The sequence below is a fragment of the Pelmatolapia mariae genome, linkage group LG6, assembly GCF_036321145.2.
Source record: "Pelmatolapia mariae isolate MD_Pm_ZW linkage group LG6, Pm_UMD_F_2, whole genome shotgun sequence".
Lineage (NCBI taxonomy): Eukaryota > Metazoa > Chordata > Actinopteri > Cichliformes > Cichlidae > Pelmatolapia > Pelmatolapia mariae.
In genome coordinates, this window is record NC_086232.1 from 27,704,857 (window position 1) to 27,720,667 (window position 15,811).

The following is a 15,811-nucleotide window of genomic DNA, read 5'->3' on the forward strand; positions in this document are numbered from 1 at the left end:
AGGCTTAGCGACTCACATTTGCCTTTGGACTTGTAGCATACTGTAAAACATTAAATAAGTTGAGTTTTTGAATGTTCCCATGAGTCACTGAAAGATACGGGTGAACTGGCAATCAACTGGCCTTGAGCTAATATGACTTAGTCAGAAAATGTCAGAAGCAACAGCATATTGTTTTGGAATAATCTGTTGAAGGTAATCATGCACCGCTTACCCTTACTTTACACTTCAAATACAAATCAAGTGCATTGCATCACATTAAATGAAAATATGAACCTAAAGCTCCCTCATATTTGGTCCAGCAACTCTGAAAGGACAAATATCATCAGTATCAAGATTCAGGATGTCATTTCATATCAGCCTGACTCATAATTCACAGTGTTACATATGGTAACAAGGTGAGGCATGTTGGCAATTTAAGGTGCCACTTAAGTTCATGACCATGTTGAACTGGCATCACTGAGGCATCCAATCGTTATTCTGCCTCTCATTTGAACAGATTTGCTTAATGCTGTTGTCTGGATCTGAATATCTAAGCTGTACATGCACGTGCTTGCTTGTGACCACACGGGAGTAAGGTATGACTCAGATATTAATATGAGCCAGACAAACAGACAGTGTTTTCAGCCAGTCCATCCTTGCGTCTCATGTGTGTTTCCCAGGGTGCAGGAAGGGGAAGTGAAATGATGCATTCTCTGCTCTGTGCACGCTGTGGTAAAAATGTAATAAAACTAAGGTCTAAGACCGAGTTGGCTTCTCGCCGCTTTCTGAGATACGGTGGCAGCTTGTCTGTGCCAAATTATTGTCCACCATAAAACCTGCATAAACAGGTGGGAGGTGTAGCTCCCTCCTGAGGCCTTTTATATTCTTGCTTTTACTTACTCTCAGCACGCTCACTCTCAAACATATATATGAGGGCTCATAATGATTATAGCCCTCGTCCTATCGTTACATGGCATAAAAGTAAGACTTGCTGTAGTTCTCGAGTTACATGAGCGCTTGGCTTCATGCATGTCAGGCTCATAACCGGTCACATAACTGGTCCCCGAACACGGGACCTGTTATGTCACCATAAAGGAGATTGCTTGACAAATTGCAGTCGTTCTGTTGTCCTGCAAGTTGATTTAAACACTGAAAAGTTACAGAAACAGTGCCCTCTACAGAACATCTAACAAAACTACAGCAGGTCAGTTAAGTTCTATGTCTTTTTGGTTGCCTTTTCCTTCACACTCATTATGCAATGTATCATAAATACATGCAACACACCATTAGTTCGTGTCCTGACCTGTACCCGGTTATAAATGCAGATATATAACAAACCAAGGTTGCAAGATTAGGCAACCTGCTTGAATTTTTTACTTAGAAAAGTTTTGAGGATTTGGTAAGCTCTACACAAATAAACATCTTTTTTGAGAAAGTAAATATTGTGCTGGCATATACTGTAAGCCTGTCAAATGCACTATGAAATGCTGTAAATTATAATAAATGGACACGGGAGATTATTATGAGATGACACAGATACACATGAGACATGGCATCTGTCAAAACAATCTCATATGAGGAGCTTGAGTTTTAGAGTAAACTCCATCTGATGGTGAAGATCCTGTAAAATAATTCAAATCTCCAGAGCACTTTCCAAACAGACCCTGACGTGAGAGTTTTCTGTCAGCGGCTTTTTTCCAAGATCAAGGCTAAACTTTCAACGTAAACACATCGCAGCTTGTGGAACAGTCATGAGACGATATTTGTCAGTTTTTGTAGATACTTTCTTTTATCGTTATTATCATTATGTTAATAAAAGACACATTTAAATCTTTTCAGTTTTGCTCTTATTTTAATACAATTATTTACAACCAAACATTAAAAAAAATAATCAAAAATGCTTCCAGAAGAAAACAAGCCTCATAACAGCAATAATAAAATCTCTATTAAGACTGGCTCAGTTATTAGAAACATTAAACAAGCATCACATCCTGTCTAATTGTACAATTACTGCTGCATGTGAAATAGGAACTGAGGAAATAGCCTTTCCTGTCCTGCTGCGTAACCTTCAACTGATGCTACATTGATAAACTATGATAACAAACACACACGCAGGCACACTCACACGCGTGCTCACGGAGAAAGAGGGGGAGGGGTGGCGGCAAACATTTCTAATGGATCTGTGTTGTGAATGTTGAAAGAGGGTTCCAGAGAGGGGCTCTGGATGTCGCTTCGGTGTCCCTGCTGACCCAGTCCTGCACATAAACAAACACCAACAGACAACCTATTAAAGATCTAAGCTTGATGTAATTTCCTGTGGCATAGTTCATATCCTATCTACTGCTTTCACTGCTAAATATATTTTCATGTTTGCTCAGAGCTACCAGCAACTTAGCATGTCAGGATGGCTAAAACAGCACAACAAACACCTTAGGTGGTTTCACAACGGCATATATTATATTAGTCATTCCTCCAGATATATATTCCTCCTAAAAACCTTCATATGTGGTCTGGCACTTTCTTGAATCCTGTGTAATTTGTATTGTTACAATGCACTAACAGAATCATTGATCTTTTCTTCTAAATTTGATCTTCATTACCTTCCCCAAGGTTGTTAATTTGTCTCTTTGTTTGCTTGTTAACAGCGAAACTCGAAAAATAAGGACAGATTTACATGAATATTTTACCAAAGTGACTGACTTAAGAATCGGTCTATATCAGACTTCCAGATTGTGAATTTTGTGCCATATATTTCACAAGCACATAGAGATTTCATAATTTTCAGTCAGTTATACTCCTAAATCCCAGGACTAAACTCATGGTGTGGAAGGAAATGTTCAGCCTTGGTGGAGTTACGCACGCTCGGACAGCTCTTGTTCCTCATTTGTCCCTTGTTCTATCCCATGACATTAAAGTTCCCTTTTTCACAATTTGGAACATAGCCATATTTCAGATAAGCTGCTTGTGTTTTTGCAGTTCTGTGTTTCATTTCTGTCTTTCAGGCAGACTCACAGCTCCTTAGCTAATGAAACAGTTTCACATCAGAGGATTCTGACCAACATGAAATAATCATCTCTGTCTCGTTGTGCAGCAACAGAGTGTGATAATATGAGTCATAATCAACATATAATACAAAAAAAAAATCAATTCTGAATCCTGCTTAAACTACTGCTGCTTAAGAAGGAGATGACATGGAGAGACATTTCCTCTTTGGTAATGGTTGGTTACTTTTTGCATCATCTGGTGACAGCCGCATTCTGTCCTCTTAGACGGCTACAGCGCATATCAGCGAGAGCCTGGAGAGAGACTTTAGCCTGACGAGAGCCCTTCATTAAGCTAATTAATGAAAGTGATTGCAGCTAATGAAACACATGCTCAAACACAGTGTAACAGCGCTAATGAGGAATGCTGTAGGTGTGGGTTTGAGGTGACAGGGTTTGGGAGGGGGTGTTGTTGATTAGCTATAGTGTGTGTGTGTGTGTGTGTGTGTGTGTGTGTGTGTGTACGGGTTCGTACTATCCTGGTGGGGACCAAAATCTGACTTTTACTATCCTGGTGGGGACTTTCTGCACCGTGGGGACCAAAATCCAGGTCCCCTCGGGGTTGAAAGCAATTTTCACACTCAAAATGCGGTTTTACTGTCAGGGTTACAATTAGGTTATGGTTAGGTTTAGGGTAAGGGTTAGGGTTAGGCATTCATTTTTAATGGTTAGGGTTAGGGTAAGGGGCTAGGGAAAGCATTATGTCAATGGGATGTCCCCACGAAGATAGCAAACCAGACATGTGTGTGTGTGTGTGTGTGTGTGTGTGTGTGTGTACGGGTTCGTACTATCCTGGTGGGGACCAAAATCTGACTTTTACTATCCTGGTGGGGACTTTCTGCACCGTGGGGACCAAAATCCAGGTCCCCTCGGGGTTGAAAGCAATTTTCACACTCAAAATGCGGTTTTACTGTCAGGGTTACAATTAGGTTATGGTTAGGTTTAGGGTAAGGGTTAGGGTTAGGCATTCATTTTTAATGGTTAGGGTTAGGGTAAGGGGCTAGGGAAAGCATTATGTCAATGGGATGTCCCCACGAGGATAGCAAACCAGACATGTGTGTGTGTGTGTGTGTGTGTGTGTGTGTGCGTGTTTAAAGCAACCAGATTCATGAAGTTTACCATAGTTTGTCAGAGTAAATCTAGAGCAGAAACAAAAAAGTTCTGGAAATACCATAAATTCCAGAAGAAAGAGGCAGAACTGCATTAGAGAGAGCTGAGTCTAAACTGACCTATTTCTGTGTCCCAGTGAAGGTTAGCACGAAGTTTTGCTATTGCAAAGTCTACCACAGTTAAAGAATTGGTTTACTGTGCAGTACATGGTATAGTGTATTTTATTTTTGTAAATAAATCCAATTTAAAGCATCAGATAATTCATATTTATAACAAACTTCATAGGTGTGAAAACCTGTCTCTATAAAAGCAGAAGTTTTGACTTTGTGTGAAGAATTCTAGTATGTTAACACAATGCCACAATTTTCCCAGCAGTGGAAGTCCCAGCAAAGTCACCCCAAGGTCAGACCACCGAAAGCTCAAAACCCAAGTTTTCTACACGTCTCAATTAGCACATATGACATGTTTGGAAGGTTTCATGGCATGGCTGCACAGCTTAGATTTGTTATGTTGCATCTGAAAAAACAAATGATACCAAACTGGAAATGTCTGACCATGGACAACACCATTTTTGGCGAAAACCAAACCAAGAATATCAGACCACACACCTAATACCGACTGTTAACCACAATGATGGAGGGTATACTTTGGGTTTATTTTGCAGCCATGGGACCTGGACACCTTGGAGTCACTGAGTCAACTATGAATCTTTCTGTACAACGAAGTATTGTAGAGTTAAATGCGAGGCCATCTGTCTGAAAGCCAAAATATGGCTGAAAATGGTTCATGTAACAGGGCAATGATCCCTACAACATAGTAGTGGAAAAAGAAAAGACTCAAGGTTTTGCAGTAGCCCAGTCAAAGTGTGATTGAAACGCTGTGCCAGGCCCTTAAAAGAGCTGTGCATAAATAAATGCACAAAAAACCTAACCATACTGAAACAGTATTGTTAAAAAGACTGAAACAAAATTCCCCCACAGGAATGTGAGAGAGTAATGAAGTCATATAGAAAGTAGTTACTTCTTCCTAAAGTGGTTCTATGAGTTACTGAGTCAGTTTACTTGGTTTTTCACAGGAGTGCAGAGTCATGTAAAAACTTTCTTTTTGACAAGACAGAGGCCAACTCTTGGTTTGACTAGCGGTTTAACACAAAGCCAGACAACCTTATCGTTTCGCACACAATCCTCTGATAGAAAAGAAAAACAAGGGTAAATATCGATTCCATTTGATGACGCTCCTGAGAATTTATATTAGCAACTGGAGGTTTAGGTGATGTTAATACTTACCTCAGAAGGGAAGGTTGTACGTGTGAGTGTAATGTCTGAGGAAAAAGAATAATAAACAAGCTCACATTAGTCACATTTAAATCAGTCATTAGTGTTTGTCTCATTAAGCTGATTACTCCTGCAATGCTTTGTGCCTGTGAGAATTTGGATGAATGAGAAGTGAATAAAAACAGACTAAGCTTGAAATCCTGAAGGGGAAATTTGATTCTGAAGGGAAATTCTCACCAACTATATGATCCTTCGCGTGAACCTGAGACCAGAACTGTGTATCCTCCCTAAAACAGTGCAGCACACAAAAATGTATTACAACAGTATCCAAGACATTGTATGTTGCTGTCCTCAAGGAAGTAGCTTTTTTCTTTTGTACTTCTCATTATAACTTCATGAAAAAGTATTTCAATGCTCTTTTTTGGACCAATTAAGAAAACCAGTACCTTTTCTGTCTTTCTTCTGCTCTTGCTTTCACTTTAAAAGTGGGTGAAATGAATAGGAAAAGAGAAATTAATGCCTTTCACAAACGAAGGCAATTAAATCAGCATGAAAACATAGCTTAAACCATCAGAGTATTTATAACAAAGCAGAAGCTTTTGTGTGAAATACCTTTCCTGTGCACCACTATGATCACGACTGCCAAAGAACAGAGGATCAACACCGCGGCTGAGAAAGAGCCCACAACAAGAGGCCAGTCCAGATTTAATGAATCTGCAAACATCAAACTAGTATTAATATTAAATATTTAAAAAAAAAAAACCAGTTGTGACATGACTTGAACAGCAACAAGTATTACAACAGATTTGATTTAAAGTGCTAGTATCATTTTCCAATGCAATGGAGAGCTCCATTCCAATGTGAAGAAGAAAAAAATAGTATTTAGTTTATTGAAAAAGATGCATTTTGTATTTTTGATAAATTATAAAAATAAATAAATTATAAATTTAATAAATTAAATTAAGTTTAAGAGATTCAGATTAATTTACACCCTTTCACGAAAGAACCTGTCACATCTGCAACAAGCTTTGCAGACATTTTCCTGGTTACCACAGTCATGTGACCTTTATGGTAATACCATCGTGGTTATTGGCTCTTATGGACTGCTCTGCATGCTGAAAAGTGACTCTACGGTGGACTAATATGTCATTATGTGAGGATCCGGTAGGGAGACCAGTTGAAGTCTTGCAGAACTTTTAGGTATGAGAATAACAAAAACAACAAAAAAAAGGCATGCTAATAGCCTACCTGTTGATGATGAAGGGGAATTCCCTTAAATATAAAAAAGGGAGAATCAGTCACAGTTTCACTCACAGGTCACATACCATTAGAAGTGTAAGTCTGTACCTTTGGTTACAGTTAAAGGGTTGCTGTGCTCAGAGTTGCTCCATGTCTCTCCCAGTAGGACACTGTACTGGCACTGGTATAGAGCCACTGGAGAGTCCTGGACAGGCAGTGGGAAGGTGGCTTGATGCTCGAAAACTTTTGCGTGAAATTTTGCAACAGGAAATTCATCATTCACCAGATAGAGAGAGAACACAGCGCCGGGGTATGCAGCAGACCCTATGCACAGTAAATGCCACACATCTGTCTGCTGTTCAAGGTGAAGAATGGGCGCTGGCAGGATATCTGGGAGCACATGAAATCAGAGCAAATAGTATTCAGATAATTAGCTAACTGGATTACTAATTAGGCAGAAAACAAATGACAAAAATTGAATAGATGCAAAAATATTTACAAGTCTTAGTCCTCTTGTGTTAATGTTCTACCTAAAGGAATGAATCCATTACCTGAAATACAATTTTTTGGTCTAAAATATTTACAAATATCACATTAACATGTAAATAACATCACAAAAGAAAGGCTGCAAAAAGTCATACATCTTCACCTGTAATGGTGATTGGAACTACGTTGCTCACGGTGGAATTAACCAGTCCGCTTTCTTTAGTCATTTGGTAGAGGCAGGTGTACTCTCCCTCCTCTCCTCCAGTGACTGGCCCCACAGTGAAGACTCCTGGCTGCAGCTGAAAGTTTGATACCTGGCTAGGCCGGGGCTGCTGGATAACAGATGCCGCCCCTGTTTGTTTAGTGGTCTTCAGCAAAAGGAAGCTTGTCGGTTTGTTTGACTGTGACTGTGGATGAGCCGGGACTGTGCAGCTGAAGGACAGCAGGTCCCCGCGTTTGACCTCACCTGAGGAAGGCTCTACAGACAAGACTGGAGGTGGGAGGGAGGGGCCTACATGACAGAAAAGGAATGGAGACAGTAGGGGGAAGCCATTATCTATCCATGTTTTGTTACTAGATTAATTCTAGACTCTCAATAAAAGTAAAAGCTGCAAAAAAAAAGAAAAAGAAGATAGGCCAGGGTCTGATTTGCCAGACTTCCTTTTGTAACTGTCAACAGTTTAAGCCGGTAGATATTGTGTTTGATGGGTTTCCGTGTGCGGGGGTGTGTGGTTTCTATATGAAGAGCAGGATGTAACTACCACTATACACACCCACAGAGTGGAGGACAATAAGAGACCGCAGAGAGCACCTGCATTCAGCAGTGTGTTTGCTGTGCTGGAGTGGAAGCGGATGGGAGTGTTTATTGTTTTAAACCACATGTGGAATCACTACCGATTAACCCATCCGATTAACGCAGAAAACGTATTTGTTCTGTTTTGAATACAGTGAAAAGCAACAGCCTCAACCACATCTGAATCATTGCCAACAGTGACCCGTGTCATCTTAATTCTCCCTTTTTTTAATTAAAAATAAACTCATTTAATATGAAGTGTGCGAAGGATGTGTTTTTCTTTTTAAATCAGAACCAAAACTTTGTTAAAGCAAAAGAAGGTCAAAATCAGAGCTGTAAATAAGAGTTTCCATCAACACACAAACCATTTTGGTCCTCCAGTTGCAAATATGGACTGAATGCGCTGTAGTGACCCTCCTGGCTCCTGTACAGACAGCAGAAAAGTTTACTCTGGCCTGGGACCCATTCTTGTATCCTAACAGTAAACTGAACTTCTCCAACACGAGAGGGCAGGTCCAGAGAATCCACCTCAATAGAATAAAACAAAAAGAAAGCAATAAAATCGCTGCAGCTCAGGAGGAACTCAACACGCACCAAAAATATACATCCATTTGAAAAAAGAACATATAAAACTACCTTTTCTCTCTTCTCGTAAAGCATGAACAAAACCCCAGTGTTACTCTCGGGGGCTCGGCAGACCAGGACCACGGAGTCCTTTGACTTCGAATAGATCTCCAGGGTAGGAGCTGGAAGAGTGACAGAGGTCGTGGAAGCAGAAAGTCGTCCTATAAAGTAACAGTAAGGTTATGACATTTAGCCGGAATCAGCTAAATCTCAAAAATGTGTCTTCAAATGGAGCAACAGGTTTCTTAACACACATGGGAAAACACAGCGGTCATTACAAGATGTGTCGACATTCACTTTGTACCAAACTTGTAATTACAGCTAAACCAAAATCAGTTGTGAAACTCTAGATAGCAAACTCTAGATACATAAGGTGCCTAAATATTAGGTACAATTATAGGCAGGAAAAGACATTTTTGTGTGTGTTAAAATTTTAAAATTTAATGGAAATCAAACATTGATTACTTTTTTACTCCTAGCAGACATTTAACAGATCTTCTACTAGGCACATATCGTAGTGATTGTTAATCTTAACAAATGAAAATTTGACAAGAACACTATACTAAGAAACATCTACTGCGTGAAACTTACCCCAAAGTTGGAGAGAGACCAGTAACAGAGCACATGCCCAGGATGATCGTCCACCACTAACTGAGTGCATCCTTAATGCATCAGCAAGACCGACTGAAGTGAAGAAAACACCTACACGCATAGGCTGTGTATCTCTCTCGCTCCTTCTTTTTCTCTCTCACTTGGCCGCTCTGTGTTTTCTTAATGCATATGACATCCTCTTGAGAAGCAATGGGGGAAGTAAACACACTTCCTTTTTTAGACTTCACAGATCACATGTGTGTTGTGATGGGAAGAAACAGCTGGCCAGCAGTGCAGTAAACCACAAACTTAAGAAGAAAACATCTGTAGGTACATAAACTGAATCCTCAGAAATCGAATGTGACGAGGATGTCAAGGGAACGAAACACAGCCGCTACTACCTGTACTAAATGAAGGCTGTGGTTTCGGTGAAGGTTCTCCTGTGTCACAGGGTTTCTATTTCTGATATTGCAGAAACAGGTGTGTTGCTAGTCTGATGCTGAAAGCCCTAAAACTGCTGCCAGTGACAGAAGTATGACAGAAGGGACTTTGGGAACAGAGTTTTCCATCTGTCCACCAGATGGCCCTGGACTTTTTTCCCTGTTTAGTCACCTGACTGCCTTCTCTATCTGCCCTGCAGCAACTACTGATCTCCTGATCTTATCTGCCCACTAACACAGCTGTTCCCAGTTTTCCCTGTTATCCCTGTCTGTGCTGCTGTCTGTCATAAAACTCTATTCCTGCCACTTTGCTATATGTTTTTACTGTACCTACTTGAACAGGATGAATCAAAGTAGCCAGTGTAAACTGAATTCAGCTGTGGGTCTCATGGGAATATTTTCAAATTGTGTTTTTTTATTGATTTAAAAAAAAACTAGCCTAAAAAAGCAGTTATTATTATAACGAGTTTAAAAGAGTGGGGAGAGCTTTGAACAGCCACATCTGCAGATGATGGTAGAAAAGTGATTGGGGGGGGGGATTAATCCAAGAACTGCAGGAAACATGATGTTTATAAACTGAATCAACATCTCCAAACTTGATTATGTTAGTCACGGAAGAGCCCTACTTCATTACTCATTCGTCAAAGGAAGATTAGGCCTGCTAACATTTTATACAAATAGTTATGCAGGAGCAGTAAATGTATTCATTCAAAACGAAGGGTCCTGAACAGCACTTTAAACTTTTATTGGTGTTCAATCATTTTTTTTCTAAATAAAACACAAAACTCCTTTGTTTACTGGAAGGTGAAAAAACTGTCTCTTCCTTGTAGTATAAGTGCAAACTTGCACTCAAGTTTGTCTGGCGTAGCAATTTAAAAGTGAGTGTAGCCATATTGCGTTACTTGGGGTATGTTGTAACTTGACAGCAAATTTATAGACAAGAAGAAGAATAAGCTACACCCTTATTCACAATGGATAATCCTGTCACTCCTGATGCAGAACCATAGGGATGTGTCTCCTTCCAGAATCAAACCAGGGACCTATTGCTTGTTAGATACACTATGGAGCCACTGACAGATGACTTGTATAATGAATTTAAACTTTTCATGTCATGAATAAAAAGTTGTGCTCTTCCCCTCACCCTGATCCTTTAGAACTGATTCATGAGGGAGAGAAATTCCACCAAACTGTCCACCACCAGCATCGCTCGTCCTCTGCGTGCAGCAGGCATCGACATCCACAAGGTTTGCGTCACACGTGCACATGCACCGCCGCAGTTTTTCAAACGATGTCGTGTGTCTGCTGTGGATCAAATGAAACGACAGGAAAGAACAAAGACAAAAATGGACAAAGAAGTCAGCCTGCTGATATTTGTGAAGCAGCTCAAAGAGGTGTTTGAAGTCTGTGACGAGGACTCTGACATGTTTTATGTGCCCTGAACGCCTGGTTCAGCTGGCTACTAAGTGTGGGTAAGAGGAACAGGCAAAAACAAGTGATGCGGAAATAATAGAATAACTAAATGACCGAGAGACAAGTACAGAACTTTATGCTCCTTAGAAATTCATTTCAGATTCTTACAAGCACATAAATTTAGGTTGGAGAATGAGGGTGCAAACTGATTCCCTTTTTAAGTCTCTTTAATTTAACTGAAAAAAAGCAATAATGAAAGGACACGAGCTGACGCAAACCAGCTAACTGAGCTATGTGCTGTGTGATTACTCTGAATTATCCCAGCAGGCAACTATAAAGCAATAAAGAACACTGCTTCATCTAATGATTATTTTGTTGTATATTAATCTGCTTATAGTAATAAAGATATACTATATACTATATATATAGATATACTGTATAGATGCACTATAGATATAGTATAAGATCAGTTTTGCAAGTCTGTTAACATCTTATTATTTCCAGTGAACAAAAAAACAGTGACCAAACCTATTAAAGTATTGCACGTATATTGATATAAGTGTTTGGCATTTAAAAACAAGAAACTGCAGCAGTGAAAAAGAATAGGGAGGCAGTGTATGACATCAACACCACAAAATCTGATAGTGTTTGTGAGGTGGTGTGGCAAAGAGAAGAGAGAACAATGTACATAAAAACAGGAATGAAAAGCAAAGTAAATGGTAAATGGTAAATGGCCTGTATTTGTATAGCGCTTTACTAGTCCCTAAGGACCCCAAAGCGCTTTACACAACCAGTCATCCACCCATTCACACACACATTCACACAAAGTGAAAGAGAATAACGAGGGGTGGCTGTGGCTCAGGAGGTAGAGCAGGTCATCTACTAGATGTAAAGTCAGTGGTTTGATCCAGTGTGCTCCAGCCTACCTGCCTGAGTAACCTTGGGCAAGACAATGAAGCCAGAGTGTGAATGTTGGATAAAGAAAGCATGCTGGGTGAATGAGGTTTGTAGTTAGAGCTTTTTGAGTACTTAAGCAGTCGTATTATGTGTAACGTTTGGGAAAATTTCATCTTCTTTTTTACAAATTGTGTCCATATAAGAGCGATGACGCTTAATTTTTCAAATGTAAAGTTCGATAATGAAGATATTTATAATATGGATACTACAATTTTTTTTTTTTTTTTGTCTGTCCCATTTGGTTCTTTAGCCGTCAGAATTGTTGTCTGAAGACCAACAAGGATACCAAATGGATTTATTTTGCCAAATGGATCATCATGGCATTGCCGTATTGGTCCATTTGATCAACTTTTGTTGTTATTATTTATTTTATTTTCAGTAGTTACAGATGAGACAGACATGATTGGGGGATAGGAAAGGGAGAAAGAAAGAGAGGAAGGAAAAGAAAAACAGAAGGGAAGAGGGACAGTGAGAAAGGGCACTTACAAAGACAAAGAGAAAAAAAAAATCTCCTGGATCACCTGTTGAGAGAAAAAGAATAGAAAACAAGCAAAAAAAAAACAAAGCAACATACTAAACACAACACCATCATGTTAATCTTGCTAAGTGTAAACAGCAATAAATACTAAATATTGAATGTTGTTGTGCAGCACAGACAGCGCACAATGTGCTTTGAAGTAGCAGCTAAGAAAGGTGTAGTTCATGTCTACGAACAGTGAACACCCATGTGCACACCCGTGTGGATCAGCGCGCTTGTATACAGAAGGTTTCCCCATGTAACGGTCTGCTAGAGGGTGTGGAGGGCCATAGCCCCGTCCCCCAGGGCATGAAGCAGGCATGGAGGAGATCCAGGCTCCAGACATCCAGGGACCCCAGAGTGCGAGAGCCCAAGGAGTACCACCGGAGGGGCATCCGTGCCACCCTCCTGGGAAGGGCTGAGGAGATCCCCAGACGAGGGGTCACCCAGTAGCCACGGAGCAGAAGCCAGAGGGGGCTGCACTGGCGCGCCCGCCGGCTCTGCCGGCAGCCAGCTGTGCCAGAGTGAACCGAGCTGCAGGCCCCGAGGCCGGAGGTTCGAGGGCCCCCTTTGCCCCGGAAGAGGCCTGACCGAGCGACAGGCACCAGGCCCCGCCAAGTAGCCACCGGGAGTGAGCTGGTGTATACCTGAGCGCCCAGCCCCGGACACCAAGAACCACCAATGCACCGACCCCTGAGTGCATCAGTTACCGGCAGGGAGTGTGGTGAGGGGAGATAGGCCTCCACACTTTGGAGGGCCTGGGTGTTCCCAGGGAGGTGGAGTCTAAGACCTGACCTGACATATAAACACAGACAAACAGGCACACACAGACACAAACATGCATTCCCACCCTCATGCACACATATACAAACACTCAGCACTCATCCAACGTAGGAATAGACATATATGCACATGTACACACAATCGCACTCCCCAAACATACTCTATACCCCGGGTCCAGGTACCCTCGCCCCCAGAGGGGGAAACGGCACCCAGACCCAAGAGATGTGACCCTTTCCCCCCGGGGTGGAGGCAAGCAGACCGCCCCAGGCCTCGCAGAAGCAGGGAGGCCAATCTGTCAGCCAACACCTCCTCCCAGCCCCCCGCCCCGATGGCTGGCAGAGAACGGGGGTGTGTGAAGACCCCATACCTCCCTCCTCCCGCTCATGTGTAGTGTTGCTGCATGTTGTTCTAAAGTGCATTTAAAACAGGGGAGGGCATGGTGCTGCTGCCAGAGAGCAGCAGGTGTTAGCACGGCCCCTCCCGAGAACCCTCAATGTCTACATGGATTTAAAATTGAGAGGTGGGCACCGGCGCCAGAGGTAGGGTTGAATACTCAGACCATTCACTGGACGCCGTTGGCGTGGTCACCCATGAAGGCCCTATATATATGTGTGTGTTATGACAGTGTGAATAATGTGGATGTCTAAGTTGTGGAATAAAATTGAGGCACAGGTGGCCAGAAGGGGACAGAGGGGGGGGGTATTTTTAATATTTTTAATAACTAAATTCATTTATTCTTGTGTGTTTGCGATCACTGTCTTTGGTTCCTGAGTGTTGGAACATTGTGGAGACAGTGATTAGCTCCTGCGGGAAGCCTTTCACTGACCTGGATAATGGAGTCGAAGGATGAAGTGATGCAATTTATAACTCAATGTGGGTACACACATGTGGGTACATTCTGTACAAATACACTGCACCCTGCAGTCCATAATATTTCACAACTGTGACATGTTTTCAGTCACTATTTCATAAAATTGCTCTGGGGTTTGTTTTTTTATATATATATCAAGATTTGACCTCAAAACTTTTGTAAAGAAAGAGAATTTGACACAACACAAAACTGCATCTTTTTACAATGATCATGTTATCAAAAACGGATATGCCACAGAGGTGAAGACATGAATGACGCATATTCTTTTAAAGGGGGTTCACAGTGCCAGGAAGTTCTCAGTTTCACTGCATGTGTTATTTTCTAATGTCTCTGGCCTATATGAATAAATCCCAGCGGCTGCTTTGCGACAATCTGACCTACTATTGTGCACTCTTGGTGACTCTCTCCCTGTTGCACTGTCCCCAGAAAACATGCACTTACATAATCGTCCAGTTTTCTGACCTCTTGTCTTTGCCCTTCTCTGTCTTTTAACGCTGAGACCAAATGGAATAAAATAACAAAGGACCTAAACGGTAATGAAAATGACCTTGGAGAAGTGAAAATTGAGTTTGATCCCAGCAGACCTTGCTCTTGCCATTAATATCATTTTTTGCATTTGTTTATTTCAACGTAATGTTTGTTCCATGCATTTGTTTAGGTTTAAAATGACTAAACTTTATTTTTCCTCTTGTGTGCAGGTAAACTGACTCTAAAGCACTTCTTAGAGGTAGATCACTGCTTCATTTGTTCTTTCGCATGACCCCTGTTATTATTACCCCTGGTACCCCTAATGTACCAAAAATAGAATGTCACAGTCATATTATTACTGATATGTTGTTGGGTCAAGGAGTTTTAGCAGGTGTTTGTCTCATTCTTGTGATGATAAAAGCAGTAAACCTTCGTCATATAGATAGCTTTGTTTGTGACAGTAAACGTTCAGTTTTAATATTTTAACATCACGTATCATTTTTTGGGTTTTTTTTTTTTCTTTTTTTTGATTGACAAAACAATCATGTAATCATGCACTGCACACAGTAGTTAGCTCCACATTTGAAAATTAACAAGAAAATATTTTATGCATGACTAATGAAACCAGTGGAACATTGCTTTTGCCCGTTACTCTATAGTTCATATGGCTGTTGATACAGAGAACCTTTACAGTAATTTGCTTCCCTATGAAGAGCCCTGGTGCCATATTGAAAGTGAGGATGAGTCATTTACAGATAACAGTATTTATCAGCCACCTCTCTATCTGGGAGACCAAATGGTGAAACATTTGGCAGTGGGAGGCAAGGACTTGCATTTAACACACAGAAACACACTGGCGCAAACACACACATGCAAATGCATCCAGAAATTACTGAGGTTGTTTTGAATAGCACTTGATATCAAAGGTGAAATTCTTTGCATTTATATATGCAATCTGTTATCCGACCGCGGCTGTAAATAACCACTGGATAACGGATGAGGAGGATTCTATTTTGTCTTATGACTGCAAAAAAAAGCACACATTTTAACCAAAAACCTTAGAGTTTTTTTAATCAACTTTGCATAACATTGTAACAGAGCTAATCATTTTAATCACATCTGTGCTTTTCTTTCCTATACAACAACATTTTTGCATTTTTTTGTACTTTTTGCATCCACTTTCCTTCTGCACTTTTTTTCCCCACAAATCGTATGCAACTTCCTTTTC

At 40.9% G+C, this 15,811-nt stretch overlaps 1 protein-coding gene across 3 annotated transcripts; it reads right to left on the reverse strand.

The window, feature by feature from the left end:
• Positions 1-1,868: 1,868 nt before the first annotated feature.
• On the reverse strand, positions 1,869-9,219 carry LOC134628622 (uncharacterized). Of its 3 annotated transcripts, none has more exons than XM_063475344.1 (11): positions 9,138-9,219; positions 8,559-8,707; positions 8,288-8,450; positions 7,293-7,640; positions 6,752-7,033; positions 6,653-6,676; positions 6,017-6,118; positions 5,851-5,881; positions 5,642-5,691; positions 5,417-5,451; positions 1,869-2,234 (listed from the first exon to the last, which is right to left on the reverse strand). In XM_063475344.1, the coding sequence occupies exons 1-11, from the start codon at positions 9,205-9,207 to the stop codon at positions 2,151-2,153; spliced, it is 1,338 nt and encodes a 445-aa protein (XP_063331414.1). In that variant the 5' UTR covers positions 9,208-9,219; the 3' UTR covers positions 1,869-2,150. The 3 variants fall into 3 exon arrangements, with proteins under 3 accessions (XP_063331414.1, XP_063331416.1, XP_063331415.1); XM_063475346.1 differs by having other exon boundaries at positions 8,559-8,668; positions 9,138-9,217; XM_063475345.1 differs by lacking the exon at positions 6,653-6,676.
• Between the last annotated feature and the right edge of the window lie 6,592 nt (positions 9,220-15,811).